At 47.5% G+C, this 25,212-nt stretch overlaps 1 protein-coding gene across 1 annotated transcript; it reads right to left on the reverse strand.

Annotated features, from left to right (window-relative positions):
* Window positions 1–641: 641 nt before the first annotated feature.
* Window positions 642–22,456, reverse strand: LOC144124195 (phospholipid-transporting ATPase ABCA3-like). Its single transcript, XM_077656845.1, has 9 exons — window positions 22,220–22,456; window positions 20,122–20,588; window positions 15,464–16,014; window positions 11,021–13,312; window positions 9,451–9,579; window positions 5,174–5,516; window positions 3,556–4,164; window positions 2,359–2,656; window positions 642–1,023 (listed from the first exon to the last, which is right to left on the reverse strand). Exons 1-9 carry the CDS (start codon window positions 22,454–22,456, stop codon window positions 733–735), a joined length of 5,217 nt encoding a protein of 1,738 aa, XP_077512971.1. The 3' UTR covers window positions 642–732.
* Between the last annotated feature and the right edge of the window lie 2,756 nt (window positions 22,457–25,212).

The raw sequence follows: 25,212 nt of genomic DNA on the forward strand, positions 1-25,212 counted from the left end.
TTGGTTTTTGGGGGGAAGGAAATGGCGCAGTATCTGTCTCATATATCGTTGGACACCTGAACCGCGCCGTATGGGAAGGGATAAGGGAGGGAGTGAAAGAAGAAAGGAAGAAGAGGTGCCGTAGTGTAGGGCTCCGGAATAATGTCGACCACCTGGGGATCTTTAACGTGCACTGACATCGCACAGCACACGGGCGCCTTAGCGTTTTTCCTCCATAAAAACGCAGCCGCCGCGGTCGGGTTCGAACCCGGGAACTCCGGATCAGTAGTCGAGCGCCCTGACCACTGAGTCACCGCGACAGGGCTCCGGCAAAGGTATAATTCTTCCTTAGTGCCCTTCCTGGAACTGCGTTCCGGCAAAGGTTCGAACGCAGTTCCAGGAAGGGCACTAAGGAAGAATTATACCAGAGTTTCGGACTATGTTCTCAGGCGACCTATCGGACGTGTCACGAAACTCAACCCTCTTGAAGAACTAGACCCGGGCTCTATCAGCACGGTGCGCTCTCCCATCCTATTTACTCAGTGCCGCCCTCTTTGCGCACAATAATCATACTCACCTCAAGAAAAAAAAACATGACGCAAGGGATAATGACAAGAGCGGTAGCCGCTTTCTTCTCTGTGGCTCAAGTAAGAAACGTGGTAAGACGCATTCTTGACTAAAATTTGGCGTCTCGTCCTTAGATCTATGTCCTTGGCTGCGACGACTCGGCGCGCAGACCTCAGCCAGCGTGTGTCACGAAGTGACGGCGGGGACCCTGGCGGACGCCACCTGGTATTTGGCTATCTTCAGGATGACGTGCTCCAGAGTCACCTCGCTCAGGCACACGTCGAAGACGTACTCGCCGAGGTGCTGCTTCAAATCTGTTAGTATCCGCGCCATGTCATTCCACGGCGGCAGCCTGTCGATTTCGTATTCGACGAAGGCCGTCAGCTGCCCAGAGAAGGCAGCCGAGGGCAGCGCAGACTTCACAGCGCCGTCGACGGCCTTCCAGGCTGCCGGGTTCCCGTATGCCTCGGGCTTCAGCTGTAAAGCGTCCGCAGCGTTAACTTTTTAAACACTGCAAACATAAATTGTGCTGAATAACAAGTTATTACATCTCTGCCATGCGGTTCAGTCGCATGGTATTGTTGCCAGAGGATGGAGTACACGTACGTTCTATCATGCTTAAACACATTTCAGGCGATTTGCTTAGCTGGGTGCACCGAAATAATTTTTTTTATCGGCGTAACCATACCACGCAAGCTTTTGTGCCGATAGTACATAGAGAGGGAAGAAACGATAGAAAATAAGTGGACAAAGGATGCGAAATGCGATTACAATACTGAAAGTAAAATACGAAATACGTAGAAAGCGATCGAAGTCTACAAAATTGAAAAGCCAGCGCAAGCAAATCAGCATGCGCAAAAACAATTTCCTGCAAAATGGTTTAACGTGTAACTAAAGATGAAAAATAGTGTAGAGAAGTAAAACGGCTATTAATATATACAAACACAACCAGTTGCAACGTCATTAATTTTAAATACCCTGAAGACACAGCTGGTCTAGATAGGGCGGGAATAGGACAGTATAATAGGATGAAATCAATTACAGGATAAAATACTTTACTTTTTCAAAATAAGCTAATATAATGTAGGAGCTGAGACAATATAAGATAAAGGAGTTCAGGTGGAAAAACAATATTTACTTCATTATGAAAAGAAAATCAATAACCCTGAAACCGAAACTCAGTATCAAGTCAACAATTTGTAAATCAAACACATATAACAGCTTGCCGAAAGGAAGACGAGAGCCTTAAGTAAGACAACGGACCATAACCATAAACACGAACGCACAGAACTAAGAAACTGTTATTCAAAATGAAAAATAAAAAGTGTTGCGGGATGACAGAAAGAAAATAAAGAAGATAATAGGAAGCAAAAATAACCACATAGCACAAGACATTTGAGAAGCGCAATAAAACCGTATGACCCGATTACCAAGCGTCTAAACTTGGCAGCAGTGATATTTGAAAGCTGCGAATTAAGTTATAGGCGATATCAGGAAGAAACTCTTTTCATTTGTTTGTTGATAAATTTATCGGTGAATTATGGTATTTTTAAATATGCAAAGACCGGGCAGACTTGCATGATCTTGCTTGCATGTCATGGATGATCGAGACGATAGAGGCGTCAGGAGCGGATAGGAGGGAACTGGTAAATTGCTAATTACAGCAATATAAGAAGTGAAAAAACGATGCTCAGCGTGATTTTATCCTGACAGCAAGACATAGTAGTCTTGAGGTCAAACGAAGCGGCGAGCACCCGGTGTTTGGTAAACTACGTTACCGTTGTGACCTGGAGCACTCAATAATGTACTAACCTTAAGCTTCAGCACGAACCCTCGGCAATGCCTGGACTGCAACTCGGCCAAGGGGCCAATGCTGCGGAACAGGCCGTCCACCATGATGGCCATGCGGTCAGACATGATGATGGCATCGCACAAGCTGGTGGTTACCAGCAGCACGGCCGACTTGCTCAGCTGGCGCAGCACCTGCACCGACTTGTAGATGGTGCGCTTCGCGAAAGGGTCAAGGCCAGTGGCCGGGTCATCCAACAGCAACACCGGAGGCAAGCCCACGATGGCCACGGCCACTGCCAGCTTCCGCCGGTTGCTTGCGCTGTATGGAAGACATGGTAACTCGCTACAATGCTTAGTATCGCTAACGTGTAGCTCAATTTGTTTTCTTATCCGCCAATGATGTCAATGTGTCGCCGTGTACTGAGTTGGACAGAGCACCATAGAAGTTTTCGTAACACAAACCCGAAATGTACTCTTGTTATTTGCATCTTAATATTAATTGATGTTTGGGCAAAGGAAATGGCGCATTATCTGTCTCATATATCGTTGGACCCCTGAACCGCGCCGTAAGGGAAGGGAGAAAGGAGGGAGTGAAAGAAGAAAGGAAGAAAGAGATGCCGTAGTGGAGGGCTCCGGGATAATGTCGACCACCTGGGGATCTTTAACGTCCACTGACATCACACAACACACGGGCGCCTTAGCGTTTTTCCTCCATAAAAACGCAGACGCCGCGGTCGAGTTAAACCCGGGAACTCCGAATCAGTAGTCGAGCGCCCTAACCACTGAGCCACCGCGGCGGGTTTACTTGCATCTCCAACCTTAACTTTGATGCACCTGTAATTTCAAAGCTGCTTTTTCAAGCTGCAAAGAGATCTGTTTTCTTACCACCTTCTAATCTGGAAACCACTTGTGAAGACCAACAGAACTATTGTAGTCTCAATTCACGAAGGCTAAATTAATAACATTTAATGATTCTGAGAATGAAGAGAACATTAGTGCATCCTTTGGGCGAATTTTTCGCTCAGATGCACGAGGACACAAGAAAAGAAGTGGACTGGACACAGCTCTTCCTGTCCTCTTCTTTTTCGTTTCTTGTATCCTCGTCTTCCTGCTCTAAACATTCGCTCAAATCTGTACCAAGCAGACTGCAAGAATGTTCTCGCATCAACACGTTACTGGCCTGCAAAAGCCGCATCCAAAAACAGAGTTCTAGCTTACCTGCAGTTGTCGATGGTGTCTTCAGCGACGTCGGTCAGATTGAGCAGTGCGAACAGGTGCTCTACCAGCGTAGCCCGACTGTGATGCTGTACTCCGCGGATATACGCGTACATAGTCAACGTCTGGCGCACTGTGAGCCGTCCGAGGAAGGCGTCATAGTCGGGGCAGAGGCCGATGGACTTCTCCCAACGGGCCACGTCTCCCAAAGACACGTCACCTATGTACGCAACTCCTCCGCTTGGAGGCTGGATGCCCGAAAGCACGTCCAGGAGGGTAGACTTACCGCTGCCAAGCATTCCCAATACGGCTAGGGTCTCTCCGGGGTCCACGTGAAAGCTGACACCCCGAAGAGCAACGAAGCGATCGTAGCTTTTTTTGAGGTCTAGTGCCAGAAGGGATGGCTTGCTTAGGTCGTGGCGCTCGAGCACTTTGTGGACGTAGTTCTGCTCAGCAATGACGTCCGGAGACACGCCCATTGAGGCCGGTACCTCGATCTTGTTGGCAGACGCAAACCAGTGACGCATTACGGCGTGTTCCATGAGGACGAGCAGCATAAGGCACACAAAACCTTCGATGAACATCACCGTCAGTTCCATCATGGCGCCGTCCCTGCAGTGTAGAATGGCCACATGACTCTCATGTGTGTCCTGTTCGGGAGAACTGGACTCAGATGCGTTTATTTTAAAGCGAGAGGTTGTTATAAGCACGTCCACCGATGACCCACACATGGCTCAGTTCTGCGATCACGTGACCACCCCCACGCCTGCCTCGCGCCACACTTCGTCGTCTTTGGGTGGGGCAAGCTCACCCGTGAGCTTGTGAAGAATCCGTGCTCTCACCCTAAGCGTCACATTTCAATTAAACATATTGGTTAGTGAGTGGGACGCGCGAACGTAAGACGCCGCCATACGCTCACGAACGTAGGCCGGATGTGAGAGCCCGAAGATATGCGGCGGTTGAACACAGCGAGCAAGCGCTTGGTACGCTGCCTGAAAAGATCCGCAAGCCTGCGCGCCCACATTGCATAGATTAAAAATTGACAACGAAATCATGCGGCAGCAGTATCGTCCCTCCAAGCTGGCGAAGCTTCACACTTGATTCATTGCATAGATCGAGGCACGAGCGCCCCCACTCTGCCGAAAGCACAGAGGGTGCGCGCGAGCATAGAGGCATGCGTAACGGTGCAGTAGCCCTTACAGATGCGTGTACACGTGGAGCGTACCGCGAAGTTAGGGATTAAAGAAGAGGTGAAACGGACAACGATTATAAATTTTAAAAAATTTGACGTTTATGCTAGCTCTCACTTCATTTGATGATTTAAGCAGCAAGCGTAAGCGCTGTAATTTTTTTGGTTTTTCGTTTCGAGTGATTGTACAACGCGTTGATACGTCAGATAGCTGATCTGCAGCGCACGGGTGCCTACGCTAGAGTCCTTAAACAAATGTGCAAGGCCCTGATACCGTAAAGTACTGCACATGGCGTTTCTCCCGTACACATACCAGAGAAACAAGCCTGGATAAAATAACAAAATGCATTGCTGTCGGCGAAATACTCGATGAAAAAAAAAAGTGAACCTATCCACGAATCGACCGCAGTTGTTCAGCGGAAGCCCACTCGCCTATGGAACGAGGTGGTCGACAGCGGCTCCACCGAGGTGCGGTTGCTCTCGTAGTAGGTGGCGCAGCAGTAGCGAAGGCCAGTCATCATGATGGCGGCCTCTTCGGCACTGTTCCGCACGTAGGCGCACACGTCGTAGATGAGGCTGGGATCGGACGCGTGTGAGCAGTAGGCGTTCTCGAAGGCCAGCTGGATCACCTTGACGTGTGCCCACGAGGCGCTGAAGGGCGGGCAGAGGTAGAGGAGCCAGAGCAGCGGATCTCTCGGGTGCTCTGTGCTGATCAGATCCTGGCCGCGCTCTGCCTCGACCACGTACAGTTGGTATCCCAGTGTGGACACGACGCCTGCATGCATGAAGACGGAAAGCTCAATTCATAGAGCCTCGAAAATGCGCCTGCGCCTCATATTCACGAATGGAAGAGGAGAGCACGGACGCAGTTTTCAGAATACAGTCCGCCGAACATTCATTCATTCATTCAGACATATAGACATGGTACAGTATGTGCACGAACCATGGTCAAATAAGACTACAGTGTCTTCTGACAGAGCCTTCAACATACAATAATGTCATACATACACTAATGCAATAACCGAGCATGACATACAACAATGCAGAATATTAAGGCCCAAAAAATGAAAATATTGCTCTTTTCGCACTGTCTACAAGTGCAAACATTACCAATTACTGCTCGCAAAAAGTACTAGCATTACAACACAATTACTCCTGAAAAATAATGCAATTATCTAGATCACTTTTTGGTTTTTCATGTATCGAAAAATGCACAGCGACATCTGACTACATAATGTTGTTGGCAATGAGATAGCATTAAAAGCTGTTGATGCCTTCACATCTTTTTTTTGTCATTCTTTTACGGTTGTGTTTGCAGACCCATACACGTCTGTCTATACACATCCAGATATCTTGTCATCTCGGTGGTAGTCAGATGTTTCCTCGAAGGTGCATAGAAGTGGCGACAACGATGCATTTACGACACATTGAAACGTATAGTTGTCACTTCCGGTCTGTTGACGTAAGCTCTGGGTCTGGCAAAGATGTGACCGCCGACGCACATTATTCAAGATGAGTCATCTTGCGTTTAAAAAGGGGAAAGTAGAGCAAAAAAAATTGCGTGCCATTTAATCTACGCTTTAAGGGTATGACACGACAGAGTTAATGGCTCCCTCCAGCGGCTTACGAGCCTGTTTGCATGTTACTTCGCAGACACGGACACTGTTGTTTATTTCATTTAATTTGAATTTTATTATTGCGAAAGAATTATAGTCCGATTACCAGTAAAGCCGGCGGCGCACATCAGGTACAGGGGTTTTATGGTGGCCGCCGCATGCCGGCGCCACTTTCCACGTGAAGCAAAGAGAATGTAAAACAAGAAAACACACTTTGCTACTCCCTTATTTAAGACTTCCGTAACTAGAAACTAATTACACACATACTCATTAGCATACAGTAGTAAGATACAACTTTACGTGAAAGATAACACAACATACATATATACATCCGGTTCTACCCTAGTCCTACAAGCGTGCCTAAGTGACCTTTAGGAGTAGCCTGTATGGCTCGGAACCCAATGGTCATAGGTCCGATTCCTAAACTTTCCTTTAAGCTGAAATTCTTTACTCTTATAAATTTGTATTATTTGAAACATGCGGTGTTCTTTTAATTCGAGTCGCATGTCATTTTTTAAACACTAATTCCACAGATGCCCGTGTGAAGTGGATTTAGCTGTCACATGGCAAAATATGACGCCGCAATCTCTGGTGAACGGGACCCTTACCGATGTCGCGTTGAAACACCCTCTGTTACATGCAACGCACGCATTATTTCGTGCTCGCGCCAAATTCAGTCACAGACAGCCAGACAGCCATTCCGCCTTCCACCTTCTTTTATATGACCCGGACCATTACAAAGATAAGTCAACCACGACAAAACGAAAGAAAATTGGCAGTGGCTTAGCTCGGCTAGGCCAGGATATACGTTGCGAAAGCTAAGGCATAGCTTGGTTGGCATTGGTCAATCTTGATTACAAGTCCAGGTTAGTCTAGATGTCTGGCTAGTTGTTGTCACGTGGTTCGTCACGCGGTTCGTCACGTGGTTGGTCACGTGGTGCGGTGCGACCACGGTGAGAATGCGAGCACAAAGGGAATGCGAGCACGGTGAAACTGCGAGTTCGTGGCCTAGGTAGCTTTCGCTACGAAATAGCATGGCTGAACAGTCGCCACTTTCACTGCGCTCAAGACTAAAATCAGCGACAACCACAACGCCTTTCTTCCACAGCTTTCTCCGCTGTTTGAAGGCTCCGAAGCGAGTTATGTATTGCTCCGGTGGTCCCAGGAATCGACCTCGGCGGCCTGACCTCGGTAATGATCGCAGCGTGCGCATTTCCTCCTGTTTCCCTGCTGCCCGTGAAGACGAGCATAACTAGGCATCACTGTGCCCTTACCTGACAGAACCCTGGGAATATACCTCTCTGTGCTCCTAGCTAGTCTTGAACAGCGACTTGTGCCATCTCTCCTTCGGTGCCCCTATCACAGCCTTATATTTGCTCTTTGGAGAATGCTCGCGACATGTGCAGTCTTGTCTATCCATCGAATACCCGAAGACAGCGACACGATAGCACAGGATACCGGCAGTCACAGACGCACAACTCAATTGTCAGTACTCTCCGGTTTGTTACACTGCCCCAGACACACCGCACAATGCTTTCGAGCCGCCCTACCGAATGCACGATAGGCCAAAACTCTGCCAACACAAAGAGTAGTGGTAGTCATTCGAAAGTAATTATTTGCATTCGGTGGGAAATAACTGCCCCATAGTAAGGTTTTGGTATTATGAAATTGAACGACCTAAATCGGCTTCGGCTACCATGGACACCGTGGTGGAGAACTCCGGATAATTTAAACCAACTGGGGTTCTTTAACGTGCACTGACATTGCACAGTACACTGGCATCTAGCATTTCGCCTCCATCGAAATGTGATCGCCGCAGTCGGGATCGAACTCGAGTCTTTCGGGACAGTAGCCTAGCATCAGTACCACAGAGCCACAGCGGCGACCCTGCCCCAAAGTAATTCATTAAAATACTAAATTACCACATCGAACAACAATTGATTACGTTACAAATTACCTAAAATGTAAACAAATTAGTGTAAGTTCATTACATTATCTCCATTACTTTCATATATTGTGCAGATTACAAAATCCTTTGTCTTTAAATGTGATTATGAAAAGTTGTGCGCTGCAGGATTTTCATAATCAGAAATTCCCTTCTAGTTCGTGTGCCATTCCACTCTCGCGTGATAATGAGCGTGCTTGCTATCATCGCTTTGGCATCTTGCTTTCAAGGCATATCGCTTGCGCAACTTTTGCTGCCGTAAAAATTAAGCGCTAGGGTGATTACGGGTGCCTGATCTCCATGACACATGCACTGTTGGGTTGTTTCGGTCTTTCTGCCCTGCAGCCAGAAAGGTAGTAGCGTGCACTACACTGCAAGAATTGTTCGAACTGTTCTAAATAAAAGCGTTGAATGCTCTGCGCCCGTGTCCTGCTTGGAACTAACGCAGTTAACATTTTCCTCCACATCACCCCTACGTCTATTTACCAGGTAGGTAAAAACCATTTAGTCTTTTAATGGGATGTTAGACCCGTAGACGATGCCCCTGCTACAGCACTGAAATTGGGGTACTGCTCCCTAGGTCAGCATGTACTTCTCTGCGAAAGCAAAAAAAAAAGCAGATCTCCTACTTTCTAATTGAAGCGAATGCTAGTGAACAAAATACTTATTAACAAAGCGAGCGCCCCATCATGGAAAGCCTTCAATAATTTGCTGGGAAGTGGGAGATGGCACCACACACTGCAGTCTGTTTCACCTATTTCTAACAAATCTACGCACGAATAGTATGGTATGTGAGAGCATTTCATGTTTGACATCAAAATATCAGCAATCGCCGTCACCGGCTGGGCACACTTAATAGGGCGGATAATGCGAAATTCATTTCGATACTCCCTGGACAGCGATACACACTTTAGTCCATATCTCTGAGCACTCAAAAATAGTGTCTTGCGATCGTCGATAACAGAACAAAGAAAGAGAATGAAAGAGTGGCTACAGAAGAGAGCATGGCAGGCCGCTATAGGCTTAGCGTCACTCGCTGGCCGCGGAATTCCTGACAATGATGTGACTCACTTACAGGGTTTTAGAAAGACTCTATTGTTTTCTGCACTGCATGACGAGAGCGAGAGTGAAAGGAGATCGGTACACACCCGAGAAGAACGTCAAGGCGCTCACCACCAGGAATCCAGATACCATGGAGTTCGTGAGGAATGAGAAGAAGTAGACGAAAGGCAGCATGCTGTGCATATGCATCACGTGGATCATGATGCTCATGACGGCTGGAATGAGTATAAAGAAAAAGCTTATTAGTCTAAACAAGTCAACGTGAGCACTTGGTATCATTACTGTGCAGCCGGGACGTATACAGCCAGGAAAACCGACATCATGATGACATCATAATGTCAACCCATCCTACGATCTTACATTATAACTGGAGACAACACACCGGTTCACCGGCTGTGGGACCTTCACTAAACGTTACCTTGGTTCGTTTGTGAGCTTAGCGCAATGTCAGAGGCGTCGTGATTACATCTGAGTGAGTAAGCTTGCGCTGAAATGTGTAATTTCATTGAAACGTAGCTCGCATTCTTACCACCTGCACTTAACATGTAGCGAATGTAGAAGCTGGCGCATGGGCTTCTGCAAGTCAAAGACAATTATTTCTTTCGCAATGTTAGCCGTAACTCTACAGAAACTGCAGTCATTGCTATATTGAAGAACCAACTTTCAAAGACAACGGAAAGAGCACTTGTGGCGTAAAGCAGCACAAGGGGGCGCATACGAATGTCACAGAACACAGTGATTGAGAGCCATTATATAGGCTAGGGACAATCACACGTGTAAATAACTGAACATCATCTTACTGTCCACTTTAATCTTGAATCACTAGTTGTTCAGTTTATTGTCCACACACTTGATCGTCAACACAGCAGCCTCCCAGAATTATAAGCAATATCATCGCCATCTCTCCAACCTTACACAATCTCTTCCATTGTTCTCACCTTCCTATCCGGAAGGTCGCTTTCTTTGTTGCGCACTAACCACTTTTGCTTTATATTTTTGCTCGCGTTGGACTCTGCGTCTCTAAAGTTAAGGTGGAAAAGACTAACACCACAAACACACGGGAAGTCACAAATCACTCTTTGGTCCGCTTCATTTCTTTTCCAATGTGTGTGCTTTTAACAACTTCAATAAAAGACATGCACTGCGTTTTTTTTACATCGGAAAAATACATTTACTTACAAAGCAAATAGTACTGAAAGAACGGGATTTTTTTCTTGTTGGCTTGCATGTGCACTTTTATAAAATGAACTGGCAGCTTTACGAGGTTTTTAGAGTTCATGAGATTTTACTTCATAATTTTATTCGCGAAGAACGTAAAACAGGGCAGAATATATAAAGTGAGCATTTGCCTAAAATTAGCCACGAACCCACACCGCAAATCTGTATAACTGTCCTTTCAAGTGGCGCAGATAGCCGCGCCCCGGAGAGTGCTAACTTAAGTCTGTCCGTTACTTAAAATGTGTTTTCTATTGACGGATCTCCCCAGACAAGATGGCGTAACCGGAAGAACATCACCAGCCAGCTAGCCCAACAGTAAGTTTCGAACATTTACTGTTTGCCAGAACACTCCCGCCTTGTGTACGAGAAGTCTGCGCCTATGGACGCATAACGCATATCTCTTGCATATAATCACCAAGCAAAAGAGATAAAAATTACCGTAACTGCGGAAGTACTGGTAGAAGATGAAGGTCGGGAACAGCATGCACATCAGGCCCACGAGAGCGATGAACATGTCCCAGACGTAGTTGGCCAGCCAGTACATGGCTGGTGACACTCCCGACACGAACTGCATGCGCTTCGAGTTGCTGACGCGGTCGTCGATGGGGAAGAAGATGAAGCTGGCGGTGGCGACCGATATGGCCGCCGGCAGTAATATGAAGGTCATGAGTCTCAACGACACCATGTTGCTGAGGTCTTCGGCGTGCTTTGCGTTTTCCAGATGCTTTGAGCTAATCAACTGCTTTCCCTCTTTTATCGGCCGCAGTATGGCTAGCACGTTGTCGCTCGGGTCTTTGGTTATTTTTTGCAGCAGGATGGTAGAGATGATATTGATGGACAACGACTGTGTATGGAAGGCCTCGCCACTGTACCACGCCACGGCTTTACCCTGCGTCTGGTTTTCTCTGTCGGTGACGAATTGGGCTCCGAACAGATACTCACTCCGGCCTCGATCTCTCCTCTCTCGATCGAGAAATTCCGCCATATCCGATACTTTGTCCACGGGATAATTTTGTGACATAATGTAGTTCTTGTAACCGGATTCCCCGACGCCACTAGACGCGTCATCAAAGGCGACGAACGCTTTTTCACTTTTTCGGAAGGAGTTCAACTCGTAAGCGATGTTGTCAGCGGAGAACGGTACAGACAGCTGGGGACCAGCAGTGGTCTCAAAATTGCCACGCAAAATAAGGATAACAGTGGGCACGATAAAGCCGAACATGGGCAATGCCAGGGTCTGCCAAGTGTAGTGACGACGCTTGTAAAGCATGGCCACGAACAGCTGCGCCGCACTGGGCTTCCCGGGTTTGAGGTCGTAGACAGCCTTGACATGCTCCTGGATCTCTAAGGATGATTCATACTTCTCCCCACCGGCAACAATGCCACCTTGGTCTTCCGTGAGCACTGTCATGTTTGGCACACTGTAAGCGACGTCTTCCGTAATGCCATATTTCTTTTCGTGACCCGCTGGGCCTCCAGCCAGGCGCTTCTTGTACTCATAGTCGCCCGAGTCCATTTCAAGTATGATGCGAAAGAAAATGTCCTCCATTGTGACGAAGCTGATTCCGAGAGACGCGATGTTTAAAGACCCTTTATTAGCTTCGAGCTTGTTCAGCACAGTCGCCACCGGGGCGTAGTCTTCGTGGTAACCAAGACCGATGGCGGCGAAAGCGCTCTGGTCTTGAAGGACGCGCGCCTGTGGTATGGTCTGTCGCACATTCGCCAAAGCACCTCGGCCATTGAAGTTCGGGCCCTTGACTAACCTCACAGTGTATCCCCAGCCATAACGCTTCTGTATGAAGGCGGTGGTGCCGTAGCACTTGTGGGCGGCGTAGCCCAGCACAGCAAGCCTGTCTGCTCGCCTATCGACTTCGTACACGTTTTGCGTTGCTGCGATAATGCACATTGTACTTTTCACTGAGGTCAGTGCATTCCAGGCTATCTTCCTTGAAGCTGGAGTCATCCTGACCATGACTTCGTCCATGACAAGAACTTTTGGGCACGTAATGAGAGCAATGGCAAGGCTTAGCATCTTCTTTTCGGATTTGTCCAGATTTACGCACACAGTGTTCATGATTGGCCCAAGTTGGAGCATGTCTCGCACCTGAGTTAGCTGGGTGCCCAGAACAAGATATGCCTCGTGTTTCATGGAGCCAAAGAAAACAAGGTGTTCATGAACCGTTAACTCGAGAAAGAGCACGTTTCGTTGCTGGACGTAGGCAATATGCTGTCTCGCCAAAGCGGTCTGCAGAACCATGTCGTAGCCGAGAACAGTTACCTGCCCGGCACTGGGAAGAATAAATCCTGTAAGAATATTGCACAAGCACGTTTTTCCCGCCCCGCTAGGAGCCACGATGCCCAGGATCTCTCCGTTGTATGCCTTTAAGTTCGTGTCACGCAGGATGTGCTTCTGCTTGCCCTCGTACTCAAGTTGGCTGACGGTGACAGTGGCTTCACCGGGCGGGTACTTCTGGAAGCGGTGTCCGTCAGGTGGCCTTGGTTCGATGACCTTCACGCTACCCTGAGAACCGGGTATCCAGTAGCTAACGGTGAACGGAAACCATGGTTCTAAGGGCACGCCGACTATCGAAGTAAGCACGTTGCCGAAGTACCAGATCATAATGCCTATCATTATTGAGAAGGCCATCATCACGGTCCAAATCTCCACCATTGTCACATTGTCAAGGCTGAGAACGGCTTCGTTTACGCTTCCAAAACTGTACGATTCCCCTGAAAGAGATAAACAAGCATACAGGTGCAACCACGCTTGAAAACGCCACTCAAATGCAAAATGTACGTAAACTCAAGGGAATATATATATATATATATATAAATATATATATATATATATATATATATATATATATATATATATATATATATATATATATATATATATATATATATATATATATATATATATATATATATATATATATATATATACATAAAAATCAAATCTTCAATGGCTGCATCGGTGATTTACCACAAAATCTGTCCACTGAGCATGTTCGGTGTTTTTTCGCCAGCTAGGGATGATCGAACACAAATAACATAAAACACAAATAGTTTCCTTTAAACGCAAAAGCCACCAGGAAACGACCGTAGTAAGTAAATTCTCAAGGGCCGTGCGCTTCATGCGGTGAAATGGAATCGGTATACTTTGCATAAAATGACTGAACCGCTTGAAGACTTCGCTCGGTGCACTTGAAGCGATCCTGCTTCCAAGCGACGGTTCTTGCTGAAGACGACTCATATTTTTTCTTTTTAATTTCGTGGTTATCAGTTCGTAATGTAAACAAGCCGTGAAAGCAATCTACGTCTCGAAAAGTACAGTCTTCATACACCACTAGTTTGTTAGCGCGACGCAAAAGTTCGTCGTTAAGTGAATAGTTCTCGCCTTGTAAGGAGGTGCGAGGTTTTTTACGCTATGTGATTCTTATGCTAAGTTTCGGCTCAAGCTCGAGCCCGTCCCTGACGCGCGTTCACACCAAACTAGCTGGTCCTGAATGGAATGCTCAGAGCTATAGGTTGGCATTGGTCTAATCGAGCAAAACAACTCACAAATGATCAGTGCGTTCATGTGGCAGAGTGTGCATTATCATTAGTGTTTTCCCCTGAAGGTGACGAGTGCTGTGATCCTGTCCATCAGTCACCGTATAATGTGCCGTACACCATCTCCACTCCCCCGATTCAATCCAGCAATCACAGAGGGCCATCCAGCACCCCATCGCCACTCCTCCCACCAATCGACTCTGACTGGAGACCACGGTTTTCCTCTCGCCACCTGGCACCTCCCACCGAATCCCCATCTCTCCACTTTCCTCTGCCCTCTCCTTCCCTCTCCCTGCCACCATTTCCTACTCTTCCCTTTGTCTCCTGTACCCCATGCCTCACAAGCCGCCAACGCCGGACACTTTTTGCGCTAATAATGGTTTTAATGCTTACGCATTAAAAGCGTAGGAGTGGCCCTATCAATACTGAATCCTGGGAGAAAAGTGCGCCCGAACTCAAGTCATTCCGGAACTTATTTTTTACCAACGGAAACAGCGCTGCAGTTGCTATACTGGAGGAATGTGAAGCGCCTTTATCGTGGTTGGCGTAAGCTGGCAGCATTTTCGGGGCCTTTTGAGCTTTGCGCCAGCGATTCGGCAAAACCGGTTCAAAGGTGCTGTACTGGAGGGCTTCTCTTGGAGAAGTTTCATTGCTTTCTGATCGCCGTATTACGCGTCTAGTTGTAAAGGTCGGTGGCATGCACAAACAAGTAAACAAAAAAGGTTACGTAAAAGGACGTCAGCAAATCCCTTCTCTCTCCTACATTTTCAAAAGCGGCATCGCCGTTTCTCATGCCATTTTTTCCTTCCTCCATATGTTCCGCACATATTTAGGGGTGATCTGTAACTGCCACGAGCGCCCAATCGCTGGAGGTCTGTGTCCTGGTTTGGTTTATGGGGGTTTAACGTCCCAAAGCGACTCAGGCTACGAGTGACGCCGTAGTGAAGGGCTCCGGAAATTTCGACCACCTGGGGTTCTTTAACGTGCACTGACATCGCACAGTACACGGGCCTCTAGAATTTCGCCTCCATCGAAATTCGACCGCCGCGGCCGGGATCGAACCCGCGTCTTTCGGGCCGGCAGCCGAGCGCCGTAACCACTCAGCCACCGCGGCGGCTGGAGGTCTGTGTCCTATTAGTGCCAAATACAATTTATGTTTGGCTCCCCGACGTGACTTACTAGAGGCCTGCATTAACCGGCCGATAGCAAGCGTCACGTTTCCATGAAGGGCATGTCTTAAATTTTTGAGCACAGAGTTGGTCTATAGACCTGTCTTCGGCCTAACACGCGCTGCAAGGTACGGTAAAAAGTGCACAAAAAACTCACGTGTAATGGCCGCGCATCCCAAGATTCTAAAGCACCAGTGAAGGCCCATGCATGGCGAAAACGATGTCAGAAGCTTTGTGGTTCGGCCCAGGGTGATGTAGTCCGCGGCATAGCCACCGAAATCTTCGAAGGCGTACCAGGGAACCAGGTAGGATGTGAGCCAGTAGCACAGGGCAAATACCACAGCGGCCGTCGCGTTTCTGAAGAACAGTGACACCAGCATGGCCTTGAAGATGTACATCACGGTGAATATCACGAATGTCACGATGACCACGAACTTGTCGATGCCCATGAGGTAGGTCTGGGCGTGTTCGCCGCTCTCCCAGTTGGGAGCCACCAGCATGTGCGTCAGATTGCACAAGACGGCAACGAGGCCGACCATCATAGAGGCGATGAAGTGGCCCAGGAAATAGATGGCGCTGTTCAAGCCGACAAAGCGTAGTTTCTCGCGCATGCCGCTGTGGTTCTCCTCAACAAGACGGCCCACCAGTGTGCAGAATGGGATCATGTAGCCAATGCCAGCTCGGAGAGCGGTAAAGCCGTAGCGTGACCTGAAAGCATGCGGAGATTGGAGAACAACAATGTACAAACGTGGCTGGTCATATTTAAAAGAAAACGGAGCACAAAGATGGTTTATGAGGTTTAATGTCACACGGTGACCCAGGTTATACGGGATGCATTAGTGAAGTTCTTCGGATAATTTCGACCACCTATAGAGGGTTCTTCAGCATGCACTGACATCGCACAGTACACTGGCGTCTGGCATTTCGCTTCCATCGAAATGCGACCATCGCGGTCGGGAACGAACCCGCCTCTTTGTGGTCAGCAGCCGAGCACTGTAACCACTGAGCCTCCGCGGCGGCTGGAGAGCAGGAAGACAGGACAAGATCCTGGTAGAAGGCGATTGCGACATATCACGACAACACAGACAAGAGAAGCCTATTGGGCTATTGTCGCAACATAGCTTTACCTATCAAGGCGAGCAGGCGTTCACTCCTGCGATGGCACGATACAGTATGCAGGCTCTGGTTCCTGTACTAGGTTCGGATACGCGTGTTGGACTGGTGCGGGGAGACTTCGTATACTTGAGGCAAAGTATTCATGTATAGAAACCCCTTATGCCACACCACCCTTGCTAAGCGTCAAAGCGCTGACCATCGGTGCCTGAGTCACGCGTGTACCGAGCTTTGAGCATATCCGTTTACTGTCGCGCCACGATCTAGGCCCGGAAGAAAACCTGTTTGATACTGTAACAGAATTGTAAAGTGGAGTGGTAGGTTCGTACTTTATATTTTGGAAGGGAACCGTGGTGCTAAGGAACACGACGTTTCCGTTTCTCCTGTGGTTCTCTCTCTCATGCGCTTGATATTACCATGATGCAGAACGTTTGGAGTCTTGTATTTAAATTAAAAACTGCTATTGACGTGATCTGTGCTTCTCAGAACTGCGAAATACCAATGTAGACGAGATATATGTACCCGAACTGGAGTCTAAGTGAAGAGAGTTGACACTTTTAAATTAGTAGCAATTTACTAACCCTCTGGTAATGAAACACAGGCGTAGTATTGACCTTCGGCAAAGCGAATGCAATAAGCCTGTCAGACTTCACCGAAGTATTTCAAATATGTGAGCCCAGTTTTCGCTCTTCCCATGGCGACATATCGGCTGTCTATGCGAATTAGGCTATTTTAGACCCTATATCGTGAAAACGAACGTACTGTCCTTCTCAAAAGTTGAGAGACCACGTGAAATGCGGTGAATGCGATTTTTGTGCGTATAAAAGCATGCCTGGCAGAAATGTGTGAGCAGACAGGATAAAATATTTGGTCAGGCACCCTAGCATGTCTTGCAAATAGGCGCTGCGCCATACGAAAGCGCTGGCGCGCAATTCTATCAGGTCGCGTTGTCGCTCCAATGGTGCGCATGGGTGTTTGGCAGCTATGCGACGGAAGTAAAATACAGTCCAAAAATTAATCCAGAAGGTCAAAACTAACATCCTAAATGATTGTCGTCGTTCCATAGGCATCGTCCCGCCCATTCAGCGTAGTAGCACACTATTTTTCTTTATTGCGGCGATTTAATCTCTCTGACATTACAAAATTAAGGCTCACACAACATTCGTGCAAACGGTAATATTTTGTGCCTTTCCAGCGCTCTGTTTTTCCCACAGTCATGAACAAGCCTAATAATACTTGTAAGCCTGCCTGGAATTAGTCTAGAGTAGAGTGCGCAAGTCAGCATGTCTTCCAGCACTTGCAGGTTTTTCGCTCCTTTTTCTGCACATATATTATGAAAAACACATACTTCTTATCGACAAGCAACGTGTAGCTTGAATAAACTAAGTGTCAGACGAAATTTTACGTCGCATTTAAATGCAGCTACAAAAGAAATCATCCTTCACGGAAGCAAACCTCAAAACTAAATACGATGGAGCTGCTTGGCGCTTGTTTTTAAAATCCGCATAGAACAAACTACTGTAAAGAAGTGAAAAAAAGGTGCAGGTCCACACGATGAGCGCTCTCTTATAAGTGACAGCTGCAGGTCTTACCGTGACACTGAAAAGACTCATTTTTAGGGCGCCCAAATCAACACCACGGCGACATATATATCGAAGCCGGATATTTCGGATTGTTGGCTATATCGAACACATAGATTGTTACCTTCAAAATTCCGCTTAACACTATAGGGAAGTCACTTAGATTATCGTACTCGAATTTCCCTGGTCGTTTGTTGTTTCGAATGTGGAACAGCGGCCATGCAAGTGGCGTTTCTCCACACGGCAGCCTCCTATAAGTTTTCGCGCGCGGAGACGGGTCGACTGTGCCTTGGGCACCCCTTGGCAGCGCTAGCGCTGTGAAACCGCTTTACGAGCTGAATGTGGCGTGTGCCTGAGAGTGGACTTTCGTCCCGTACTCATTTTTCACGCCACATAGCTGCCATGCCAAGAAGCCAACCTATCTATCTAAAGCTTAGCGGTGTGCCTCGCATGGCGCGCTTTTGTGCCGAAGGCGCTGCGGAAACCTACTGTACTGAAATTTAGAAGAGATATTCTTCTATTTATACCCTACTGGTAACAGGATTACATTTCTTATGATAGAAAGTGGCTAACTCCAAGGCACCGCCTGCTGCGGCTTCTATCCGAAACAGGTTAGGACTAGCAACGCCTACCGAGTGCGTGGTGCACTGCCAACCCAACGGCCGGCAGCACGTCGCTGCAAGTAGTGCGCCACAAGCGTGAGTGCAATTTATTCTTGTTTCAAGGTTACAGATAAGCTTCCACATTCCCATTTTATATATATCGAAATACATCGCGATCCCCTGCGAGTGCGATATATTCGGGTTCACTGTAACCTTCTAAAAAAAAGAAAAAAGACTCGGCCACAATTTCACGCGAAGAGGGCAAAGGGGCAAGACTCACAAAAACTCAAGTGGAATTGACTCCCAACTTTAGTACAAAGTTCGGAGTCTATTCCACTTCAATTTTTGTGAGTCTTGTCCCTTTGCTCTTTTCGCGTGAAATTGTGGCCGAGTCTTTTTTTTTTTAATAAGCAAGCCTATGAGCCCTAACTTTTGCTTGCCAGCAGACAAGGCAAGGTAAATGTGGTGCTCGGCATGACATACATGACAGAATTCAACAGTCACCGAAACCAAGGAACACAGGGGAAATTTTTTCAATAACACTACAAATTATTTTTTAAAAAAAAACATCCCCTATGCTCCGTGATTTCGGTGACAGTTGGCTTCCAACTTGTTTTGCTTGACAGGACAGCTGAAGCTAGGCGGAAATATAAACAGTACTTGTGCAAGGCTTCATAAGGCTGTTGTAAACGCAAGACAGTGAAGCCCCCTACACAGCCTCGTACGTCATCACCCCATCGTGTCGCTGTTAAAGCTGTAGTAAGATATGCGAGCCTCAACTAACCTCGCTTGAAGACTACGGTTTCCCTAGAACCTCCTTGCTTGATCTTTCTTTCACAGCCTTTGGAAATATACAGCTGGTAAAAAAGACGCCCAAACTTTCCAGCTAGAGTCAAGACAAGTTTTTTTCATCGATGGCGACATATCGACAGCAATCAGATATGTTGATTATTCGGCATACCCGCACATACCAAAGCAAACCTGCCACTCAGAAGCATTGGATGATACCGAAAAACAACATTAGTTTATTTTGGGATGTCTAAACCTCCTATAAAAGTCCAATAATAATAATATGCTTGAAATATTACCTTGAGATTAGACGAGCTTCATACTCTTTGGAGTGTGATGATAGCCGTCCGGCACTCTAGAATCTCTACACGAAAATTCAAGAGAAGGTCACTCGACGGCATAGTTGCGTCTTGGACAGCGAGTATTCCGGGCAGTACTCTATGCTCGCCCCTTCGTTACACGTTACGCAGGCGAAAGACATTATACTTACGTATCCAGTTCAAACATCTGTTCAAACCACGGTCATCATTTCCCGCTGGCGTCTTAGATCTGGTGGTTCGTGGGGCGCAAAAACACCTAGCACTCAGATCCTATTGACCTCACGTACACAGCGCTCTTTTCGAGTTACATACATGAACATTCATTATTGCGGGTGCCCATCCGCATTTCCTCCCCTCAATTAGGCGACCTGAATTTGCGACAGCAGTTACGCTTTCCCAACAGTCACTCACCTGACGTCCAGGGGATGTGGACCCTCGTGTATCCTGTTCGTGGAGATATTGTACTGCCGCTCCTGGGATTTCAGCTCCTTGCGCACCAAGGCCATGTGCCCCTGCGCAAGCGCCATCTGGCAGAAGGCTACCGACTCACGCTGTGTCAGCGCTGTCGGTAGGGGCTCCAACAGCCTCAAGCTTTTCACGCGCTGCGACAGGTAGCGGAAGTCGTCGTAGAGACCCACGCGGAACCTGAGGTCCCGTGGATAACCACTGGGCAGCAGCCGCCGGTTCGACGACTCGAAAGACAGGAGCTCGAGGCCCACGACTCGTTGCTCGGGTCCTCGTTTTGGAACTGGAGCCACGCGCTTGAACACTTGTGCCATAGTTTGCAGGTCTGGGTATCCCTTGATCTTCGGGGGCTCCATGGGAAACGCTGCCTCAATCAATGCTTTCGCGTGCTTGGAATCGGGAGTGTAGAGGATCTGCGAAAACGAACATGAGGAAATCAGTTGTTGCTTTTCCTTTCATGTCGCGACAGTAACTTTGAATGAAGTTAGGTAGTGTTATACTTATAACTATTAAGCTATCTGCAAAGTACGCCGTCGAAAGTTGTAGCCGAAAAGCGCGCCTTCTTACGCCGTAAGAAAAGTGGTGTGGTAAACCTGGCACCTGTGGGCAGCAAATTGGAGTTTCTCAAAGATATGATATATATGATAAAGTCATAATTGTGGACCTCGGGGTGGAAGCCGTCAATGGTACGCGATATCGGATGCGATATCCCTTTCTTTTGCTCGTCACCGGCAAGAAATTATATACGACGCATTCTGTGTTCTCCAAAAATAGGCTCACGAGAAAAATGTACGACGCGATCGTCCGAAAACTGAAAGTTCTGACTTTTACCTCCGCTATTTTGAACTAGTGGCTGTGACTGATTCGTATTGGCTTTGCTTCATGTCGCCTCATTTACATCGTATATACAGTATTGCCTAAAATAACCAAAGCAACGCTGTTGTTGAAAGCATGTTTGTGTTTTGTGGTACAGAAAAATTCTGCCTTCACGAGCACCGCATCTGCCTGCGCTTAATTTAATACGGCTGTGGGAATTATGCGCAGTGCGTTAGCTACGATAAGCTTACGCACTGTAAAACCACAGCACACTGTGGGAATAAAACAGAAATGAGTATGGTTGCGAGCAGGAGTATTATTTTGTCATATAAGTTTGTGCGGCAGGCTTTCAATAGGCTGTCCACGAAGTAACTCGAAGCTGCATTGTTGCTTGAACGCTGCTAAAATCACGCATTGTGGATGTAGAAACTGCCTTTGCAAGCAGTTTATAGGTGGGACACACAGTTCATTGCCTTTTAATTTAAAATTCTGATTCTCGAAATCATGTCAAATACGAAACCATAGGAAGTAAAGCCGCCAATACTGAGTCGTTGAAACGAAACAAAAGGCGCTCAAAATGAAGCAGTAATTACTCATTAGCATCCACTCAAATCCATCAAAACAAACTGAAAGAAGGAATTCACTGTCACATGCTGCGTGCGTGAACGGTGGACAAAAAATTTATATTAAGTAAGCTGCTCTCTGAGTATTTCAATCAGATTCGTCTTTAGTTCTCACCTGTTTAACTACTCAAAATAGGGCGCGTTTTTGCACGCAACGAGCAAACGCTCATACCGTGAACCTCTTAGCCTAAGCTTACAGAATCTCACAACCTTCCTCCACAAAAGCAAAAGCTGTCGAACTATCCTATTTTACTGTCAGGTATTCCTACCTTACTCGACTAGAACTAAAAGAAAAACAATTTACTCGCTTTGAGCTTTTACGATCCTATAATGCAGGACCAACTAGCCCAAAAACTGCTGCTGCTATCTTAAGACACTGTGGTTAAGCCTTTACGGATTATGCATTAGGGTAATTGCATTATAAGAGTCAGTAAGACATATTTCAGAAGGGTATGGGCGACTTCTTGAGGTGTACTGCAATAAGGTGTTTGTCTGGGCTAGTCGGTAGATGGTACTAAATGACGGCACAGCACACGAAGGACGGGACAAAGCCGTCTGTAAAAGCCGTAATGCGATACTCTGGGGTTAGCGGGCGTTGCACTGACCAGCTGGGGCCTCCTAAAGGCGCTGAGGTTCCGCTCTTCGTACACGTCCACAATGGAGAGGCGCAGGCAGTCCGCGCCGGACGGCGACGGCTCCAGGTAGGGCCGGTCGTTCTCGATGCCCGCGAACGAGAGCACCACGAGGAAGACCTCGGCCAACGCGAGGAAGTAGTGGCGCTTGATGAGCTGCACGTACACGTCCTTCCATATGATGGCGGTGATCTGCGCCAAGACGCCCATGATCCTGCCAAAGGGGAATCATCAGTAAGGATGCGTGTGGGGTGTTGTGATCCTGCTTTAAAAATGTGTGTTCGTGAGTACGTGCGGCGTGGGATCAAAATACCTGGGCACATCACAGCTGTGCAGCAAAATCTACGAACACATCAGATGTGAGGCAGCTTTAGGTGAGGGCAAAGAGGTAGAGAAAGAAAAAGATGTAGGGAACACGTAAGCTCCACTGAAGGGTACGACGCCATACAGGTAATGGGCTAATTACCATATATGCAGGTCACTCTCTAATTTACATTGATAAATCCCTGGGAGTCCTCGTACCACTCCTTGCGCAGTGGTGCAGCGGTTAAGCGATGTGCCACTGGCCTTCGATGGCAGGTGCTGCCACCGGTGGGCCTTGTGCGACCCAGGTTGCTCTTGCCGAGCGACCAATCATCAATTTAACTGCCGCCTGCCACAGAGGGAAGTTCTTTCATTATCCGATGGGCAGGTCGCGATGACGCCGCAATGTCACGTGATCTAGGTGGCCCACCTGCCTTCCAGATTGCTCTTTGGGCACCACCCCCCAGAGTCATGCTCGTGATTTTTCGCTCACAACGCTGACGACGCCAACGCCGACGACGCCGATGCCGACAACGCCAACGCCAGATATCCTGGGAAGCGGGGTCTTCAACGCTATCGCGTTAAAATAGCGTAAAGGACAAAATGGGCAAAGGTGCAGAGGTTAATTTCCTGAAGGTGGGATAACCGCACGTAGCAGCATATGAGACGCGGCTAATCGACTCATGGCTTAGGGATGAAAAATATAAGTGCTTAAAGGGAAGGATTACAGTACAGCTGGCAAATGGCTGTAGGCTATCATCGCCCTAGCGGGCCAAAGCGACTTACGACTATTTAGAAGCAATTCCTCCAGCGACGTCCTGGAGGGCGTCAAAACAAACCGGCACGGCGTCGATGGCTTCTGCGCCTTGCGCGTATCACCAGAGAAATCGGGCTTCTCCGAGCAGAGCGAGGCACGTGCGCTCCCTTGATGCCGATGATGATGGTGGCTATTGGGGATGATGAAGATGAAGCTCGGCGGTAGGACTACATTGTTTTTAATTTTTCGAAAATTTAGCAAACGTATAAAGGCGTTTCTTTCAGAACGCAGTTTACGGGGGTTTCTTTCTCTCTTTTTTTTTTTGAGGGGGCATATACTATATTTGCGGACAATTAGGGATTTTTTTTGGGGATATAATGTGGTATCTCTGTTTAGTTAGAAGTCACTTCTAGTTTACTGTCCGAGCATTTGATTGACGAATAATTAACGCACAAATGGTCGTATTTAGCGCAGTGTTTGTTGTAGACATTCTATCGCCATTTGAAAGTTAAAGGAAGTTAATGATGACATCGCCAGACAAGAATTCAAGTACAAGTTGACTGCCAAAGGTATAGATTCTATGATGAAATCGCCAGGCAAGAATTCAAGTACAAGCTGACTGCCAGAGGTATAGGTTCTCGTGTTATCGTTGGATTGTTGCCCTGGGTTGAGCGAGAGGACGGGATATCACGTGGCCCGCGTGCTGATTGCAGGGGTGGAATTGCCCCTTAACCGTCGCGGCAGCCAGAACACATTTTAGTGCGAATAGCACTCTTTAACGGTGTCCAACCCCGGCCAAGAAAATTGAGTAAAAATTGACCTTAAGAGCGGCCCGCGCGACCGGAGCTGATTGCTGTCCGTGCTGCTAGATGGCGCCACGGAACCTGTGTCGCCAGCGCGGGCATTATGTAATGACGGCAGCTCACGCGGAGTTGTCGCCTCTCTCAGCCTGCGCCACCAGGCCTGCGCGTGCGCCTTCAGGGCCTCCTTCGCGCAGTGCGCTGGCTTCGCCCACTACGAGACTCCGAAGACGCTTTGTTGACGCATGTGCCACTCTAGTGGCGGCGCAGCTCCAAGGATTCTTGCTCAAATCGTTTCATACTCTGCGAAACACATGCTTTCGCGCGTCTTCTCGGTTTAACTGCGTTAAAACCCTATCACATTTTTGTAACGCTTAGGCATGGTTTCGGGTCAGTGTCCTTACAAACGGTCGGAAACCTTACTTGACCAAGTAAGTAACTGCCCTAGTCGGATGACGAGAGAGAAGAGAGCTACGTTAGCAGATGACCTTCGGCGAGGAGGCTGAGCCTACCGGTCTGCAGAGACACATAGCGGAGGATTACCTAAAAATGCACGACTGTGCTACATAAGTCAACAGTGCTCCCTTTCCACCACTCCCCTATATTAAGTACTTTTCTTTTTTTTAGTTTTATCTACTCAATAGCAAGCAAGCTATGGCGTGCATGTCTGGATACTTAGCCTTTTCGATTAGAACCGAATGTCAAAAATTTTATTTGGCGTACTTTTATTGGTTTCTTTTTCGGTTTAAACCAAAAAGTCCAACCCCTGTAGCAGCATCTTTACTTCTTTTTTCTGCTTTAATAGTGTGTAATATGTGACGCATGCCTTTCAATTCTACCACAAAACTTTCGGGACGCTAATACTCTTAAACATGGTTATGCGGTCGAAAATCTCATCTAAGTGCAGCTTGCATATTATGGCCGTACCCTTGAACCGTCTCGGCACCATCCATAGTGCCGGAGCTAGGCATAACGAAAGAGGAAAAAATAAAAACAGGAACCACGCTAACTGCTTCTACATGTGGCATAACGTAAAATGATGCTTGTGGTTTGTCACCCGTTAACCCTAGGATTTGTGTATAAAAGCAAAAGGGAGAGTTTTAGTA

The sequence above is a fragment of the Amblyomma americanum genome, chromosome 3, assembly GCF_052857255.1.
Source record: "Amblyomma americanum isolate KBUSLIRL-KWMA chromosome 3, ASM5285725v1, whole genome shotgun sequence".
NCBI lineage: Eukaryota > Metazoa > Arthropoda > Arachnida > Ixodida > Ixodidae > Amblyomma > Amblyomma americanum.

What these genes read in the sequence shown, in the direction of transcription:
- LOC144124195 (XM_077656845.1), bottom strand. Translation starts at nt 22,456, where the DNA reads ATGGGCGTCTTGGCGCAGATCACCGCCATCATATGGAAGGACGTGTAC. An exon ending in CCACATCCCCTGGACGTCAG is followed by an intron (nt 16,015 to 20,121) that starts GTGAGTGACTGT and finishes GCATGCTTTCAG; the next exon opens with GTCACGCTACGGCTTTACCG. An exon ending in GGGATGCGCGGCCATTACAC is followed by an intron (nt 13,313 to 15,463) that starts GTGAGTTTTTTG and finishes TATCTCTTTCAG; the next exon opens with GGGAATCGTACAGTTTTGGA.